The 14,050-nt window shown below is 44.1% G+C and overlaps 1 protein-coding gene across 4 annotated transcripts in view; it reads right to left on the bottom strand.

Moving 5' to 3' along the window:
* RSU1 (Ras suppressor protein 1) overlaps positions 1 to 14,050 on the bottom strand; it is a gene marked incomplete at both ends in the record, with an annotated part of 196,290 nt that overhangs the window by 137,066 nt on the left and 45,174 nt on the right. For 3 of the 4 annotated variants that reach the window (XM_079700872.1, XM_079700873.1, XM_079700874.1), the window contains 3 exons: positions 6,374 to 6,488; positions 6,761 to 6,843; positions 8,489 to 8,607. In XM_079700872.1, the coding sequence (XP_079556998.1) occupies positions 6,374 to 6,488; positions 6,761 to 6,843; positions 8,489 to 8,607 (317 nt within the window). The remainder of the gene's footprint in view (positions 1 to 6,373; positions 6,489 to 6,760; positions 6,844 to 8,488; positions 8,608 to 14,050) is intronic. The other variant, XM_079700875.1, reaches the window with a different exon arrangement.

Below are 14,050 nucleotides of genomic sequence, written 5' to 3'. Positions count from 1 at the left end.
AGTCTCAGCCTTTCTTTTATCCAACGAATCACAGCGTGTTGGAGACTGGCTTTTGGACTTTCTCAGCCATTGCCTCTCACCAAGTACTCAGCCTCTAAATAGTCAACGTTTAATAGTATAAAAATCCACTGTGTGTGTGTGTGTGTGTGTGCATGTGTATTATTCTTTTAATCCTCACATCAATACTATGAGAAGGGACCACTATTCCCCTCATTCTACAGGAGGCACAGAGGGTAAAATAACTTGTCCACAATCGCAGAGCAAGGAACTGGGAGAGTGAGATTTGAACTGAAGCCTAGTGATGAGGAGATGAACTATAACCTACTCTATAAATTAAAACATGTTTTAACCGTCTGGATAAGGTAACTGGCAATTGACAGGGTGACAATAACATGAAGCCATAAGACATTTATAATCAGCGACTTAATTGACCAGAAAGAGCATATACTGTATTTCCTTCTCTCCTGCCACAGGAGAGGAAGTATTTTTCTTTAGCTTCTCAACAGCATTAAGAAAATGATTAACAGGTGTAACGGGAAGGACCTGAGATGGGTGTCCCCCGCTTTCTTAATTCTGCTCACCCTGGAGAACACAATTAGAAGGAAACTCACAACTCATGACACCACTTACTCTCTGAGTGGGATTAGTATTTGTTTCCACTCCTCACAAATCTGCTAGAAACAATACATAAGCTTCTCATATTTCTGTAATACAAACTGCTATTGATTAGTGGTGCAGAGAGTAGGAGACTAAGCCAGCAAGGCCCAGGTGTGTGTAGCGACGCATGCATCCCTTCCATACGCTGTGAAAATTGCTGCAGATAAGGTTCTGACATCTAGAAACATTGCTTTGTTGCATGCCTGGCTGACCAACACGACTCCCTTCTTTCTCCAAAGGCAATTAATTATCTGGCTGCCAAATGCAGGAGAAGAGGTCCCAGGACTGTCTAGAAGCCAAGAAACCAGAAATGACTCCACCAAGTGCAAGTAACGGAATCCTGGAAAACTTAGCAAGGAGAGACCAGGTAAAAACATACACTTCACATCTTCAGCTTGTAAGACTCAGAAGTCTCATATGTGAGTGAGAAAATACAAAATCGGAATAGAATCTACTGCTCGTGGAGCCGCCGGCTCTGAGATCACCGTTAGGCTATCTACCTGGGGGCTTTATCTGCTGCTCTGAGGACTGGTCAGGCTGTCTGTCTCCCCTCATCCCCCACCAACGCAGGCCTTGTCTCCACTGCACTGATTACTTCTTCTGCTCATTGAACGGGGCTGACACTTCAGTTAGGCACCGTGCCATCTTTACTGATAGAAAGAGAGACGGGCTGGTCCGAGAGACACTTCTGGATTCAGGCAGGCTCAGCAGAAGATGTCAATCCTGTCTGTTTCACCCCTTCACTGGCAGAGTTAGCTGCACGTGTCAGGAAAACATTTCTCCTACGAAGCCAAAGCATTCTCACTGCATTAACATGGGGAGGCCACAGTCCCTGACTTGGCCACAGAGACCGGCCTAAGAGCCAGCCCGACCCTTGAAGGTCCCTGATCCTGCCGTCTGGCTTTGGGGTTTAGGAACCAGGGCGCTTCACGGCTCTATCTTCTGCCCTCTACGGTCACGTCCCAGGGACCTCATCCAATGCGTGGCATTATGTTTATGTTGACGATGCCCACAACTGTGCCGCCAGACCTCTCTTCTGAACTGCAGATTCTAACATCCGGTTGCCTTCTTGATTCGATATCCAAAAAGCGTCTCAAACTGAAGGTGCCCCGAGCTCAGCTCCTGTCCTCCAACGCCCTAAGCCCCCCTTCCCACCATCGTCCCCACATCCTTTTCATTCCCTCAAACCTCAGTCACTCCGCGCTCTATCCTCCTCATCCAAATCCTCACAGTTCCCACTAGTTTTGCCTCTGAAACACACCCAGACCCTAACCATTGCCACCACCTGGATGAAAGCAGAAGGGCTGCCTTCCTTCTGGAGGCTTCAGGGGAAAATTCATGCCCTGGCCTCCTGCAGCTTCTGGAGGCTGCCCACAGCCCTCGGCTCACGGCCCCTTCCACACGCGACTCCAGCCTCGTGATTCCGTCATCACACCTGCTGCTGTCCCCCGCCCTCTCGCCGTCTTCTGACGGCCCCTCACCATTACACTGGGCTCACCTGGGGAACCCAGGATAATCTCCCCACCTCAAGATGCGACCTTGCACTGGCAACGTCCCTTTACCATGCAAACTAGCCTGTTCTCAGGTTCCAGTGATGGAGTGGGGGAGGGCATTATTCGGCCTTTACCAGAGCGTCTCACTCAGAGTAAAAGCCAGGGTCCTCACAGTGCCCTTACAGTCCCAGGTCGTCCGGTGCCCACTTCCTGCCTAAGCCCCTCTCTTCCAACTCTCCCTCTCACTCACTTAGCTCCAGCCACACTAGTCTTGGTGCTGTTCCTCAACACACAAGCCCATCTCAGGACTTCTGCACCGGCCTTTCCCTCTACCCGGAAAGGTCCCCCCCTGCCTTAGGTCTCTGGCTAAATGACACCAACTTACGACGGGGCTTTCTTTATCGACTCCCAATAATAGAGTAACGCCCCCCCCCCCATTTAAACACTCTCTTCCATTCTTATTTTTTCCCCAGGGCATTTAACATTATCTCTTATGCTTTTTATCTATCCATCCATCCATCCATCCATCCTCTCTCCCCCACTAAAATGTCATAAGGGGTGTTTTGTCTCTTGTTGTATATCCCTCAGAAATAAAACATGAAGTAGGGACTCAGTAAACAGTTGCTGGATAAGTGAATTCTACATTACTGGAAAAGTTTGTTTCCTTGGAAACAAAACCTGGCCTAAAGTAGGAACTTAATTATATTTGAATGAATGAGGAAATGGATGGGTAAACGACGACCCACCTTGTAGCTAATTTTCTACAGGTATACCGATTAACATAAAATCAAGTGATTTACTGTTTAGGAACCAGACGTAACAGTTAAAGTAACTTATTCAAGGATGTACAATGAAAAAAGTAATACAATTACATATTAAAACTCCAACCCAGTCCCTGACTTTATTTTGCAGCATCCCTGCATGTTCTTAGACCTGACAAGTCAGAGTTCATCCAGATTCCCTTGCTTGCTTCAAACCTTACCAACAAGGTGTCAAGTTAATAAACTCCAAATTTACTTTCAGAGGAAATTCCACAGAAGTCTCAAAAGCATTTACCTTGTTTATTCAGATATATAAAAAGTGAATATACAGGGGAGAGATTGTTATCCACCCTTTAAAACGCATCCAGAAGCGACCCTGCTGTAGGGACAGATTCCAAGAAGCTTCAAGTCCACAGTCCCTAGCACTGCTCAGCCGCCAGCCAGGGCAGCTCCAGACGACCACCTTGGGTACCAGGTACACAGACAAACGAAGACATTCCTACTGCAGTTGGGTGGTTACCGGGGGGAAAGAAGCAGGGCGACAATGCAACTGGCTTGGAACGGAAGAGCGGAACAGCAATTCCTTCCGCAGAGGTCGCCGCCTCTGCATTCTAGCCCTGCTGCTCACACACCTGCACAGCCAGCCATACAACCTGCCATACTAAATCTCCTCTCCTTCTGCCATCATCTGGGGAAGTGAGCAGGTGTTGTGCTCTGTTCACACTTGGAATCTGCTTTCTAGGAATCCTCTCACTGGCACACAGATGGGAAGGAGTGCGCCACAGTGGTTAGGAACACGGACCTGCAAAAGAGGCTGTCAGGATTCGAGTCTTGCCTCCGTGACTCACTGTGTCCCTACGGACATGTCACCAACCGTTTCTAAGCCTTAGTTTCCTCACCTCTAAAAAGTCCACTTACTGTTCTTAGGACAATTACTGGAGACAATGCAGAAAAAGCACTTAACACAGTGCCTTGGCACATGAGGCCTTAATACATATCCCTATAATAACTATTATTATAGTACTATCTATTATAGTATTCTTGACTTAAAAAAAAGATCACTGTTCAAAAATAAAACACCTGTCTTCATCTTAGATAGGGGTTTACCATTTATTTCCAGCTAAGTGTTTGCCTGCAGTTTGGGAAAAGTGCCACCAGGCAGATGCTGAGATGAAGCTTTTCCAGGTAAGGCTAGCAAAAATAAACTCATTTAAAGACTTTCTCCTCAATTCTAGTCCTGAATAAAAAATATATTTGGTATATATTTGGTATTGGAGAGCATAACAGAAATGTTAGAGAAATGTGACTATGTAGTGTTTAAATAGGAAGACCAATGGGAAATTTAAAAATATAAAGGTACACAAGTGTGTGTAGGTTCAACTAGGTATTTTTCTACCAAATCATTAGCTGATAGAAATCACTGATTAATCCAATGCCCTACACCGCCTCATTGTTTGAAAAATGAAATAAAACAAAACGCACATTTTTTTTTTCATTTCTCCTCGTCACACTGATCAAGGACGCATGTCAGAAGTACTAAGTGAATTTTACCAAATTACACAAGAATTGGTCTCCCGCGTGGAGATCTGACTCAGTACACTGGGGAGGGAGCAGGTATCTAGATTCTGCAAAAGCTCCCCAGGAATTACGAGTGCCAACATCTATGGTTGGCCAACCACTGCCTAGAATCTCCCTTTTGGCAAGCAGGTTTTTTGCCATTGTAAACCTCTTCTCTTGATCCCGTAGCCTCCTCCTTAAAGCAGGACTGGATGGCCCATAACTCAGTGGAGAGACAGTGCCGAGTTACTCTACAGCCCTTAAAATCAGTACAAATTCAAGACCTTTTACAGAAACAGAGGAGCTACAGAAGATGGGGATGCAGGGATGAAACTCTGTGTTTGCTCCGTGGAACAGGGTGAATGCTTTCCCTTTTAGACTAATGCAGCTCAGCAGAGCTTTCTGCCTCACGGAAATGTTCTATATCTGCATTTTCCTGTAAGGAAGCCACAGGCCACGTGTGGCTACTGAACACTTGACGTGTGACTCACAGCTTGCACACCGGACAGCCCAGCTCTGGACAGAAGCCAAACTCAGTCCACTTGTAGCCTTCCCAACATCTTGCTATCTGAGGTCCCCGTTTCATGAACTCACTCAGTACTTATCCCTTGAGAAGTTACCTCATTCCTAGCACGTGGGAGGTGCTGGGGACATAGCAGGGAACAAAGATAAACCCCCTCTCTCAAGGAGCTCACGACCTGGTTTATAATAACTGCCCTCTTTAAAAGCACCAGACTCATTTGAGGTACTTCCTCAAAGAATGTTGGGTCAAATGTGTTTTTAAAAATTGTGTTATTTTGCAGATATAGATAATAGACTTGTGGTTACCAAGGGGAGGGCGGGGAAGGAATGGGAGTTTGGGATTAGTAGCTTCAAACTAGTATCTATAGGATGGATAAACAACAAGGTCCTACCGTAGAGCACTGGGAACTGTATTCACTATTCTGTGACAAACCATAATGGAAAAGAATATGAAAAAGAATATATCTGTCTATTTATCTATCTATCTATATATGTGTGTGTACAACTGAGTCACTTTGCTGTATAGCAGAAATTAACACAATATTGTAAATCAACTATACTTCAATAAAAGTTAATAAATAAATAAATAAATAAAATTGTTTTCTTTTGGAGCAAAAAAGCAAACAGTCATGGTTTGAGAAGCAATACAGTTCCATGTATTGAAGAAATGGGAGGATACCCAGAGTCTCCACGAGAAAAGAGAGGAGAACTCATGAAACCTTTCCAGAAGGGCGGCATAACCTCAGTAACAGAATAACTGGTTTGGACATTATTTCCAAGGAAGGTCACAAGGTCACCCAGAGCCATCTGAACGACCAGAGTACGAAGATTTAGGCCGGAGGAACTCCCAGCTAGAACGTATTTAGCCAATCCCACTAGAGATGGCGTCGGGAAAGAACCAAATTCACGACCGCAAATGGTATTTTTAAGCAGCTGTCATAAATACTTTATTTGGTAAAAGTTTTCAAGGGATTAAAATAAAAAATTAACAGATTCCCCCCCAAAAATAAGAGTGATGGTTAGAGTTTTGTTTTTTTTTTTAAAGCCATCATCACCACTGGTAAAGGAGGAGCCCCGGGTAAGACCATTACTACTCATCCCAGGCTTCTTGCACGGCACCAGGCGGGCAGCCGAGCTGGGTCATCTTCCATCAGCAGTTTCAAGACACTGGGAGCTACAGCCGCTCAACAGAGCATCGGGGCAGGACAAACGCAGAACGGCTAAACTCTGGTCAATGACAAACGCTACTAGAAAGGATCAGAACTGGGTGCCTCGGTGGAGGGTTCTTGCCGAGAAGAGGAGGGAGGGGTTTTCAGAGCTGCTGCACTGGGATCATTACTATTAATGAAAGCCAGAACTCGGACCATTCATCAGCCGCCTTACCTAGCTCTGGGGGCAGAACAGTCAGACGGTTCCCCTGAATGTGGAGCTCCTTGAGCTGAGTAAGCTCCCCGATTTCCTTGGGCAGCGAGATCAGGTCATTATCCCTGAGGCTGAGCTAAAGAGAAGAGAAACAAGTGGTGGTCACAACAATTTTCACGTAAAGAGGCGCTCGACAGAAACTCTCTCCTCGCCCCTGCCCTCTCCTCCTCGAAGGCTCAGTCCTTTCAATTTATTTACGAGTGTCTGCAGACGTGCAAGAAAACGGTCTCAGGGGGCAGTGGTTTTATTCCAAAACAAACCGTACTCTGGCTCAAATTGCCTTGATTCCACCCCTACAAGGGCTGCAGGAGTGAACTGATCTTCTAAGAATGTAGATAAATTACTTACTATCTGCAACTTGGTGAGTTTCCCAATATCAGCCGGCAGGATTTCAAAATCGTTGTCACTTAGATAGAGTGCACGCAGGGTGGCTGCAAGTTAAACGGCGATATATAAACAGGGTGGCACGGAACCCAACCGCGTGAGGTCTGATCGATACAAGGGAGTCAGCTTTGATTAATAACCCTGGCGTGGTGAAAGGCCTGTGACATACCTAGGGCTCGGGATAATCACAAGCAGGTCAAACTTAGATTTACTGGCTTATTGTGCAGCTGGTGCATTCAGGGCAACGTCTATACCCAGGAGGACTGAGGAAATTAACAAGGTGTGGGCACCAGCAGTTTCTGGCACAGGGTTTCCACATGCTTTCAGAAAAGATAACTATTTTTCTTCGAGTACTTCCAATTCACATGTATGCCTCGATCTGCATCCAGAGTGAAACCCAAGAAAACCACTGTGTCACTTCTATCAATGCTTGGGGCCACAGGGCTCGTTCATGTAAACAGAACTAGGTCAAAAAATAAATAGATAACCAAAAGGCTGTCCGGTGATGGAGGCCAAAACCACCGTTCACTGTTTCTATCATCAGACTAATTATTATTACTTGTTTCTACAGCCTTAACCGCAAAAATAAACGAACGGGAAGGCGTTAAAATAATGAAGTGGAGTTTAAAAATAGAGAAAACCCTAACGCAGGCATCATATCGGTAATCAGAAATTTGTTCACGATATTATACACGGATACCAGTCCCCAAACTACTGATGGCAAAAATCCTAAGGCACGTTTTTATCCTTAACCAAAAGGGAAAAGTACAATCAGATGTATGTTTAATTTGTTTACAGGTATTCAATTACATTCTAATGTCTTAAAATTTGACGGAACTGTATGTTAATATACATAAGAAAAACAATTTCTTCCATGGCCCAAGAAAACATGTTAAAGTTGGTTTCACGTGCTTGACAAAGTCTGGGATAAAGGATATACATAAGGTAAAAAAATGAAACATTTAAGACTAACTCAGCAAAGTCAGAATTTCTTGAGGCCAGCTTGTCACTCTTTGGAGAGGCAGGACATTTACTTAAAGACAGCAACTCTTTCCTAAAGATTTCACGAGTCCTCGGGAAAACCAGTTTTCCTTATTTTTCACAAGCATCTGCAGCAAGAAATGTATTTGCATATAAAAGGATAAAGTGTGTTCATATGTGACTAACAATTTCTTAATGTCTGATGGTATGCTATAGACAAAATAGACGACATCAATAAAAACACTTTTTAAAAGGCTTAAACAAGAATCCTGGCTAGAAATGTTTAAAATTCTTAGTGGTTTATTAATAGATATTTTTATAAATAACTTATTGGAATATCTTTGGGCAAAAATCCTACAAACAGTTAACAGCAATACAGGAAGAAGACACACATTATGTCTTTTGCATGCTCTTTAAAAAGAAAGTCAAGTTCTCTTAGCTAAATGTGAGACTTGATCTCATTTAGGTAAAAATCTCTCTCAGAAAGTTAATATGACATTACCAAGTACACTTGAGTGCAAGGGTGTCAGATCACGATATATCAAGTATACATACTGCTGAGCTATGAGGGAATAGTCAAAGGAATTTGAAGGAAAAAAAAATGTATCTGTCCAATAATTTCTCTTGGAGTTTGGGCCCTGGCAAATAAATTTCCCGTTTAGAACGCAAAGGACCATTTTAAGGAGATTTATAGAATTAAAAGTTTCTTACTCAGGTAGAAGAAGTTTCCGGGAAGAGAGTTTTCATTCAAGTTGTTATAAGTCAAATCAAGGACCTCCAGAGCTGGGAGCGATCCAAATCCTCGAGGCAGAGTGTTGAGTCTATTCATGCTGTTGTTAGGGGGAAAAAATGCAAGACGTCACACACAAAACATGTATTTATACAGACTACTCAAATCACCTCTGTGTCACGGGCCTAAGAGCCGCATGTGAGAGGCTCAAAGCTCAAAAGACTGCCATAATTCCATCCACTTTACGTTATTTTAACCAGCCTAGTAATTCTAGTCAGAGAATCTACACGTTCATGAAACATTTGAAAATGTCCTAGTTGTCACTTTCTCCATAGGTGATGCTCAATCATAGTTTTACACAGAAAATTAGAACATCACAAAATACCCATCCTTCTAGAGAAAAACTTCCTTATCAATGTAGCAATAATAAGACCTCAAAAGGTGCATATGATTAGCTCTAGTAGTTTTCTGGTGGCATCTTTGGGATTTTCTATGTATAGTATCATGTCATCTGCAAACAGTGACAGTTTTACTTCTTTTCCAATTTGGATTCCTTTTATTTCTTTTTCTTCTCTGATTGCTGTGGCTAAAACTTCCAAAACTATGTTGAATAAGAGTGGTGAGAGTGGGCAGCCTTGTCTTGTTCCTGATCTTAGTGGAAATGCTTTCAGTTTTTAACCATTGAGTATGATGCTTGCTGTGGGTTTGTCGTATATGACCTTTATTATGTTGAAGTAGATTCCCTCTATGCCCATTTTCTGGAGAGTTTTTATCATAAATGGGTGTTGAATTTTGTCAAAAGCTTTTTCTGCATCTATTGAGATGATCATGTGGTTTTTATTCTTCAGTTTGTTAATGTGGTGTATCACATTGATTTGTGTATATTGAAGAATCCTTGCATTACTGGGATAAATCTCACCTGATCATTGTGTATGATCCTTTTAATGTGCTGTTGGATTCTGTTTGCTAGTATTTTGTTCAGGATTTTTTACATCTATGTTCATCAGTGATATTGGTGGATAAAGAAGATGTGGCACATGTATACAATGGAATATTACTCAGCCAAAAGAAGAAACGAAATTGAGTTATTTGTAGGGAGGTGGATGGACCTAGAGTCTGTCATACAGAGTGAAGAAAGTCAGAAAGAGAAAGACAAATACCATATGCTAACACATACATATGGAATCTAAAAAAAAAATGGTACTGATGAACCTAGTTGCAGGGCAGGAATAAAGAGGTAGACATAGAAAATGGACTTGAGGACATGGGGTGGGAGGGCGAAGCTGGGGCGAAGTGAGAGTAGCATCGACATATATACACTACCGAATGTAAGATAGCTGGCTGGTGGGAAGCAGCCGCATAGCACAGGGAGATCAGCTCGGTGCTTTGTGTCAACCTAGAGGGGTGGCATAGGGAGGGTGGGAGGGAGGCTCAAGAGGGAGGGGATACGGGGACATGAATATGCATATGGCTGATTTGCTTTGTTGTGCAACAGAAACTAACATAGTATTGTGAAGCAATTATACTCCAATAAAGATCTATTTTAAAAAAAAAAGGGCTTCCCTGGTGGCGCAGTGGTTAAGAATCCGCCTGTCAATGCAGGGGACACGAGTTCGAGCCCTGGTCCAGGAAGATCCCACATGCCAGGGAGCAACTAAGCCCGTGCGCCCCAACTACTGAGCCTGCGCTCTGGAGCCCGCGAGCCACAACTACTGAAGCCCGTGTGCCACAACTACTGGAGCGGGCGCGCCTAGAGCCTGTGCTCCGCAACAAGAGAAGCCACTGCAGTGAGAAGCCCGCGCACCGCAACGAAGAGCAGACCCCGCTCACCGCAACTAGAGAAAGCCCGTGCGCAGCAACAAAGACCCAATGCAGCCAAAAATAAATAAATTTATATATATATAAAAAGATACATATGAAGCCTCATAGTTTTCACACTTCTGCTTCATTTGCTTTCACGTATTCCTCCCAATGGGAGACACACCCCCCCACAAAAAATCACTTTTTTTGTGTTTGTTTTGCAACTACTAATAGTAGTTCAAAATCATCTCTAATTAGAATCAAGGTTGCCAGGGACTGGGGAAGGGGGCGCTGGGGAGTTGTTTAATGGGTATAGAGCTTCAGTTTGGCAAGATGAGAAACTTCCAGAGATTGGCTGCACAGCAATGTGAATATATTTAATGCTTCTGAATCATACACTTAAAATAGTTAAAACGGTGTCTTTTATGTTATGTGTATTTTATCACAATAGAAAGTTTTTAAATATATGTATACATTCCAATGAAAGCTAAGGAAAGCTAAGGAAAATATTTTCCTATTATGCTGTATTTTCTTCAAGACTCTTATTTTTCTTAATGTGGTTCCCTTTGAACACACTTAAAACCCGATTTCAAAAAAACTTTTTTTAATCTAATATAAGGCTGACAAATATTGAAAGGTGGGAGGGACTGTGACACTAAAAATAATTCTAGACAGCAATCCTTCTCACATGAGGTACAACCCTGTTCACACCCACCAACCAGGCCTCCGAAGAAATAGCTGATAGCAGAGAAAGAAACCTAGAAAAAAGCGATGTCCACCTCTTGATGGGTATAAAATCTTAGGTTAACTTTACAGTTAGCAAAATAACCTCCACTACAATCTACTATACTGCTAACAACTAATATTTTATATGAATTCACAATTTGTGAAGCACACTTATGTCAAGTGCTTCATCTGGGTCTTCAAAACTATCGTGGAATGTCGGCAGGACAGTACTTATACTGATCTTGGAATTCTGCAATGAAGTCACAGGTTAAGACAGGTTAAGTACCAAGGACCCCTCACTCTACTGATGAGAATAACAGGTACCTGAGAGCACCCTGCACTCGTGGAGGCCAAGGCACCCCTAATCCCTGGACCCCAATGTGAGGATGCTGAGTAAATTGAAGGAAAAGAATCAGAGACCGTGAGAAAGGCATAGAAGTATACATCAGGCACTTCTTTCTTTAAACCTTGCTCTAACTTACCCATTTTTGAAAACGACCAATAAAGTTTTTCTTTCCAAACACAGAAATACACTTTTGAAAGATAAGGTGCAAGGAAATCCACGCTTAGACTTTCTTAGCGGGAAGAGGCATCTCACCAAAAAGAGAGAGCTCTTGTCCAGTCTCCAGCCTAGAGCGAGCCTGAGCCTGTCCCCCTCTCCGGGTGGCAAGAATGGACTAAACAGCAGGTTCTCTTTCTCCTTGAGCGAGAAACCAATCCCCCCAACCTGTCAGGAACTCAGCAGAGCCCCTGTGCAGTCGGCAGCAGTGACAGCAGTGGGCCCGCTAACCCGGAGGGCAGAAAGGAAGCCCTAACTTAAATGCCTCAGAAGGCCTGGAAGCAGAGTTGGTTCCACTGCCGGCAATGCCAGGAGCGCAGGACCTGTTCCTCTGGACACCAGCACACACACAGCGACCGGACAGCCGGGTCCCTGGCACTGTCAAGGGAGGCGCTGTCATGCACTGCCTACCCCACAGGGGGCGCTCACGTCCATCTCCAGCTACACATGGGAGCTGCCTTTTTTTTTTCAATTTTTATTGGAGTCTATTTATTGATTTATAATGTTGTGTTAGTTTCTGCTGTACAGCAAAGTGTATCAGTTGTGCATCTACATATGTCCCTTTTTTTTTTTTTTTTTTGGCAGTACGTGGGCCTCTCACTGCTGTGGCCTCTCCTGTTGCGGAGCACAGGCTCCGGACGCGCAGGCTCAGCGGCCATGGCTCACGGGCCCAGCCGCTCCGCGGCATGTGGCATCTTCCCGAACTGGGGCACGAACCTGTGTCCCCTGCATCGGCAGGCGGACTCTCAACCACTGCGCCACCAGGGAAGCCTTGTCCTCTCTTTTTTAGATTCTTTTCCCATATCGGTCACCACAGAGCATTGAGTAGAGTTCCCTGTGCTCTACGGTAAGTAGGTCCTTATTAGTTATCGATTTTATATAGAGTAGTGTGTCTACGTCCATCCCAGTCTCCCAAATGTATCGCTCCCCCGGGGGCTGCCTCTTTTTAGGGTGTCCCTCTGAGAGCTCCAGCACTCAAGGTTGCCCTAAGAGGTGACAGCAAGGGGAGAGGAAAAACACAGCTGGGATGGAGGTCCAGCTCCAGCTCTTGCTGGCTGGGTGGCCTCGGGGAACTTATTCGGCTTCTCTGAGACCCAATTTGCTCAACTGTAAGAGGAGGGTAGCGATACCCTCCCAGCAGGACTTCCAGGAGAGGAGCGAGAAGACATGGGAAGCCCCTGATGCAATTCTTGGCTCCCAAGCAGGTCCTCAAGAAACGATGGCTATAACTACAACTACTTCTCAGGAAGCTGGAGAGAAATTCTGATCCTGCCTCAAAGAGGCGAGCTCACCTGAGGAGACCGTGGAGCGCCCGAACCATCGAGGATGGTTTCCCCATCTGCTTAATTTCCAATCGACTCAGGTGTTAAAGATAAAGCTGCTTAGGACTCAACCATGCCCAATGGTTTAAGTTCTTCTGTTTGCAGGTGAGCATTTTTCAAATGCTTATGGAAATGGGAAGACACCCACGTACAATGGAGAACCTTATAAAACCTGAGAGTCAGAGGCTATTTGGCATCTTTTCTCTTTCCTCCTCAAAAGCTACAGGAAGGCCTATAGGAGCACTTCCCTTCTGGAACACTCTGGTCTCCAGAGGTCCTCTGGGGCTTCTCCTGATTCCATAAAACCTTCTTTCCTGAAAGGCAAGTATTTTTCTCTCCTCCACAGATGACGTGCTCACATACTTAGCCAAAAAAACAAACAAACAAAAAAACAAACCCACGAACACTGAACACTGTGCTTAGTGAAAAACTTTTACGTCTTCACGAGATAAGCTTCACCATCTCACTAGGTCAAAAGTTATTCCAGAACAGCTGGCATGATGCGCCTGCCATGAGGTTATCCCCGAAATGATGATCAACTTGTAACCTATGTAGCTTTATATTTTTTGTGAACTAACTCAGCACAATGAATGACACTGAAAGGATGAAGAGCATAATTCAACTTTCTGCTCTTTCTTCAGATGGCCTAAAAATCCTTTCCAGTTTTGAGATCACCAGAATAAATAGCAAATAGGATATAAAACTTTAAAATCAACTTCTGGTTGAATGCACAGTCTGGATTATGCCTATACGTGGCCTAACTGCTCTGCTGTAGTAGGGTTTCCTGTGTGTAGGGTTTTTTTATTATTATTCTGGTTGTTTATTCTAAGGAGTCCTCTGTGCCTTGCCTTACCCAGGGGTATGTAGGTATAATTCTTCATGCCATTCGAGGAAACTCATCTTAATTCCTTTCCCAGAGAACTAAGAGTTGCGTTCAAACTCTGACAACCCCATCTGTGTAGCTACGTACTGAAACACAGAAAGTGCTACACCATCAATAAATCACCAGGAGTCAAAAATGCAAACAGCTCCAAAGACGACAAAGAGGCAACTCAGATGTGATTGATAAAAAAAGGAAAGTTTAGGGCTTCCCTGGTGGCGCAATGGTTGAGAGGCCGCCTGCCAATGCAGGGGAT

The sequence above is a fragment of the Hyperoodon ampullatus genome (genome assembly GCF_949752795.1).
Source record: "Hyperoodon ampullatus genome assembly, chromosome: 3".
In the NCBI taxonomy this organism is placed as follows: Eukaryota; Metazoa; Chordata; class Mammalia; order Artiodactyla; family Ziphiidae; genus Hyperoodon; species Hyperoodon ampullatus.
This window is presented reverse-complemented; position numbering and strand designations above follow the sequence as displayed.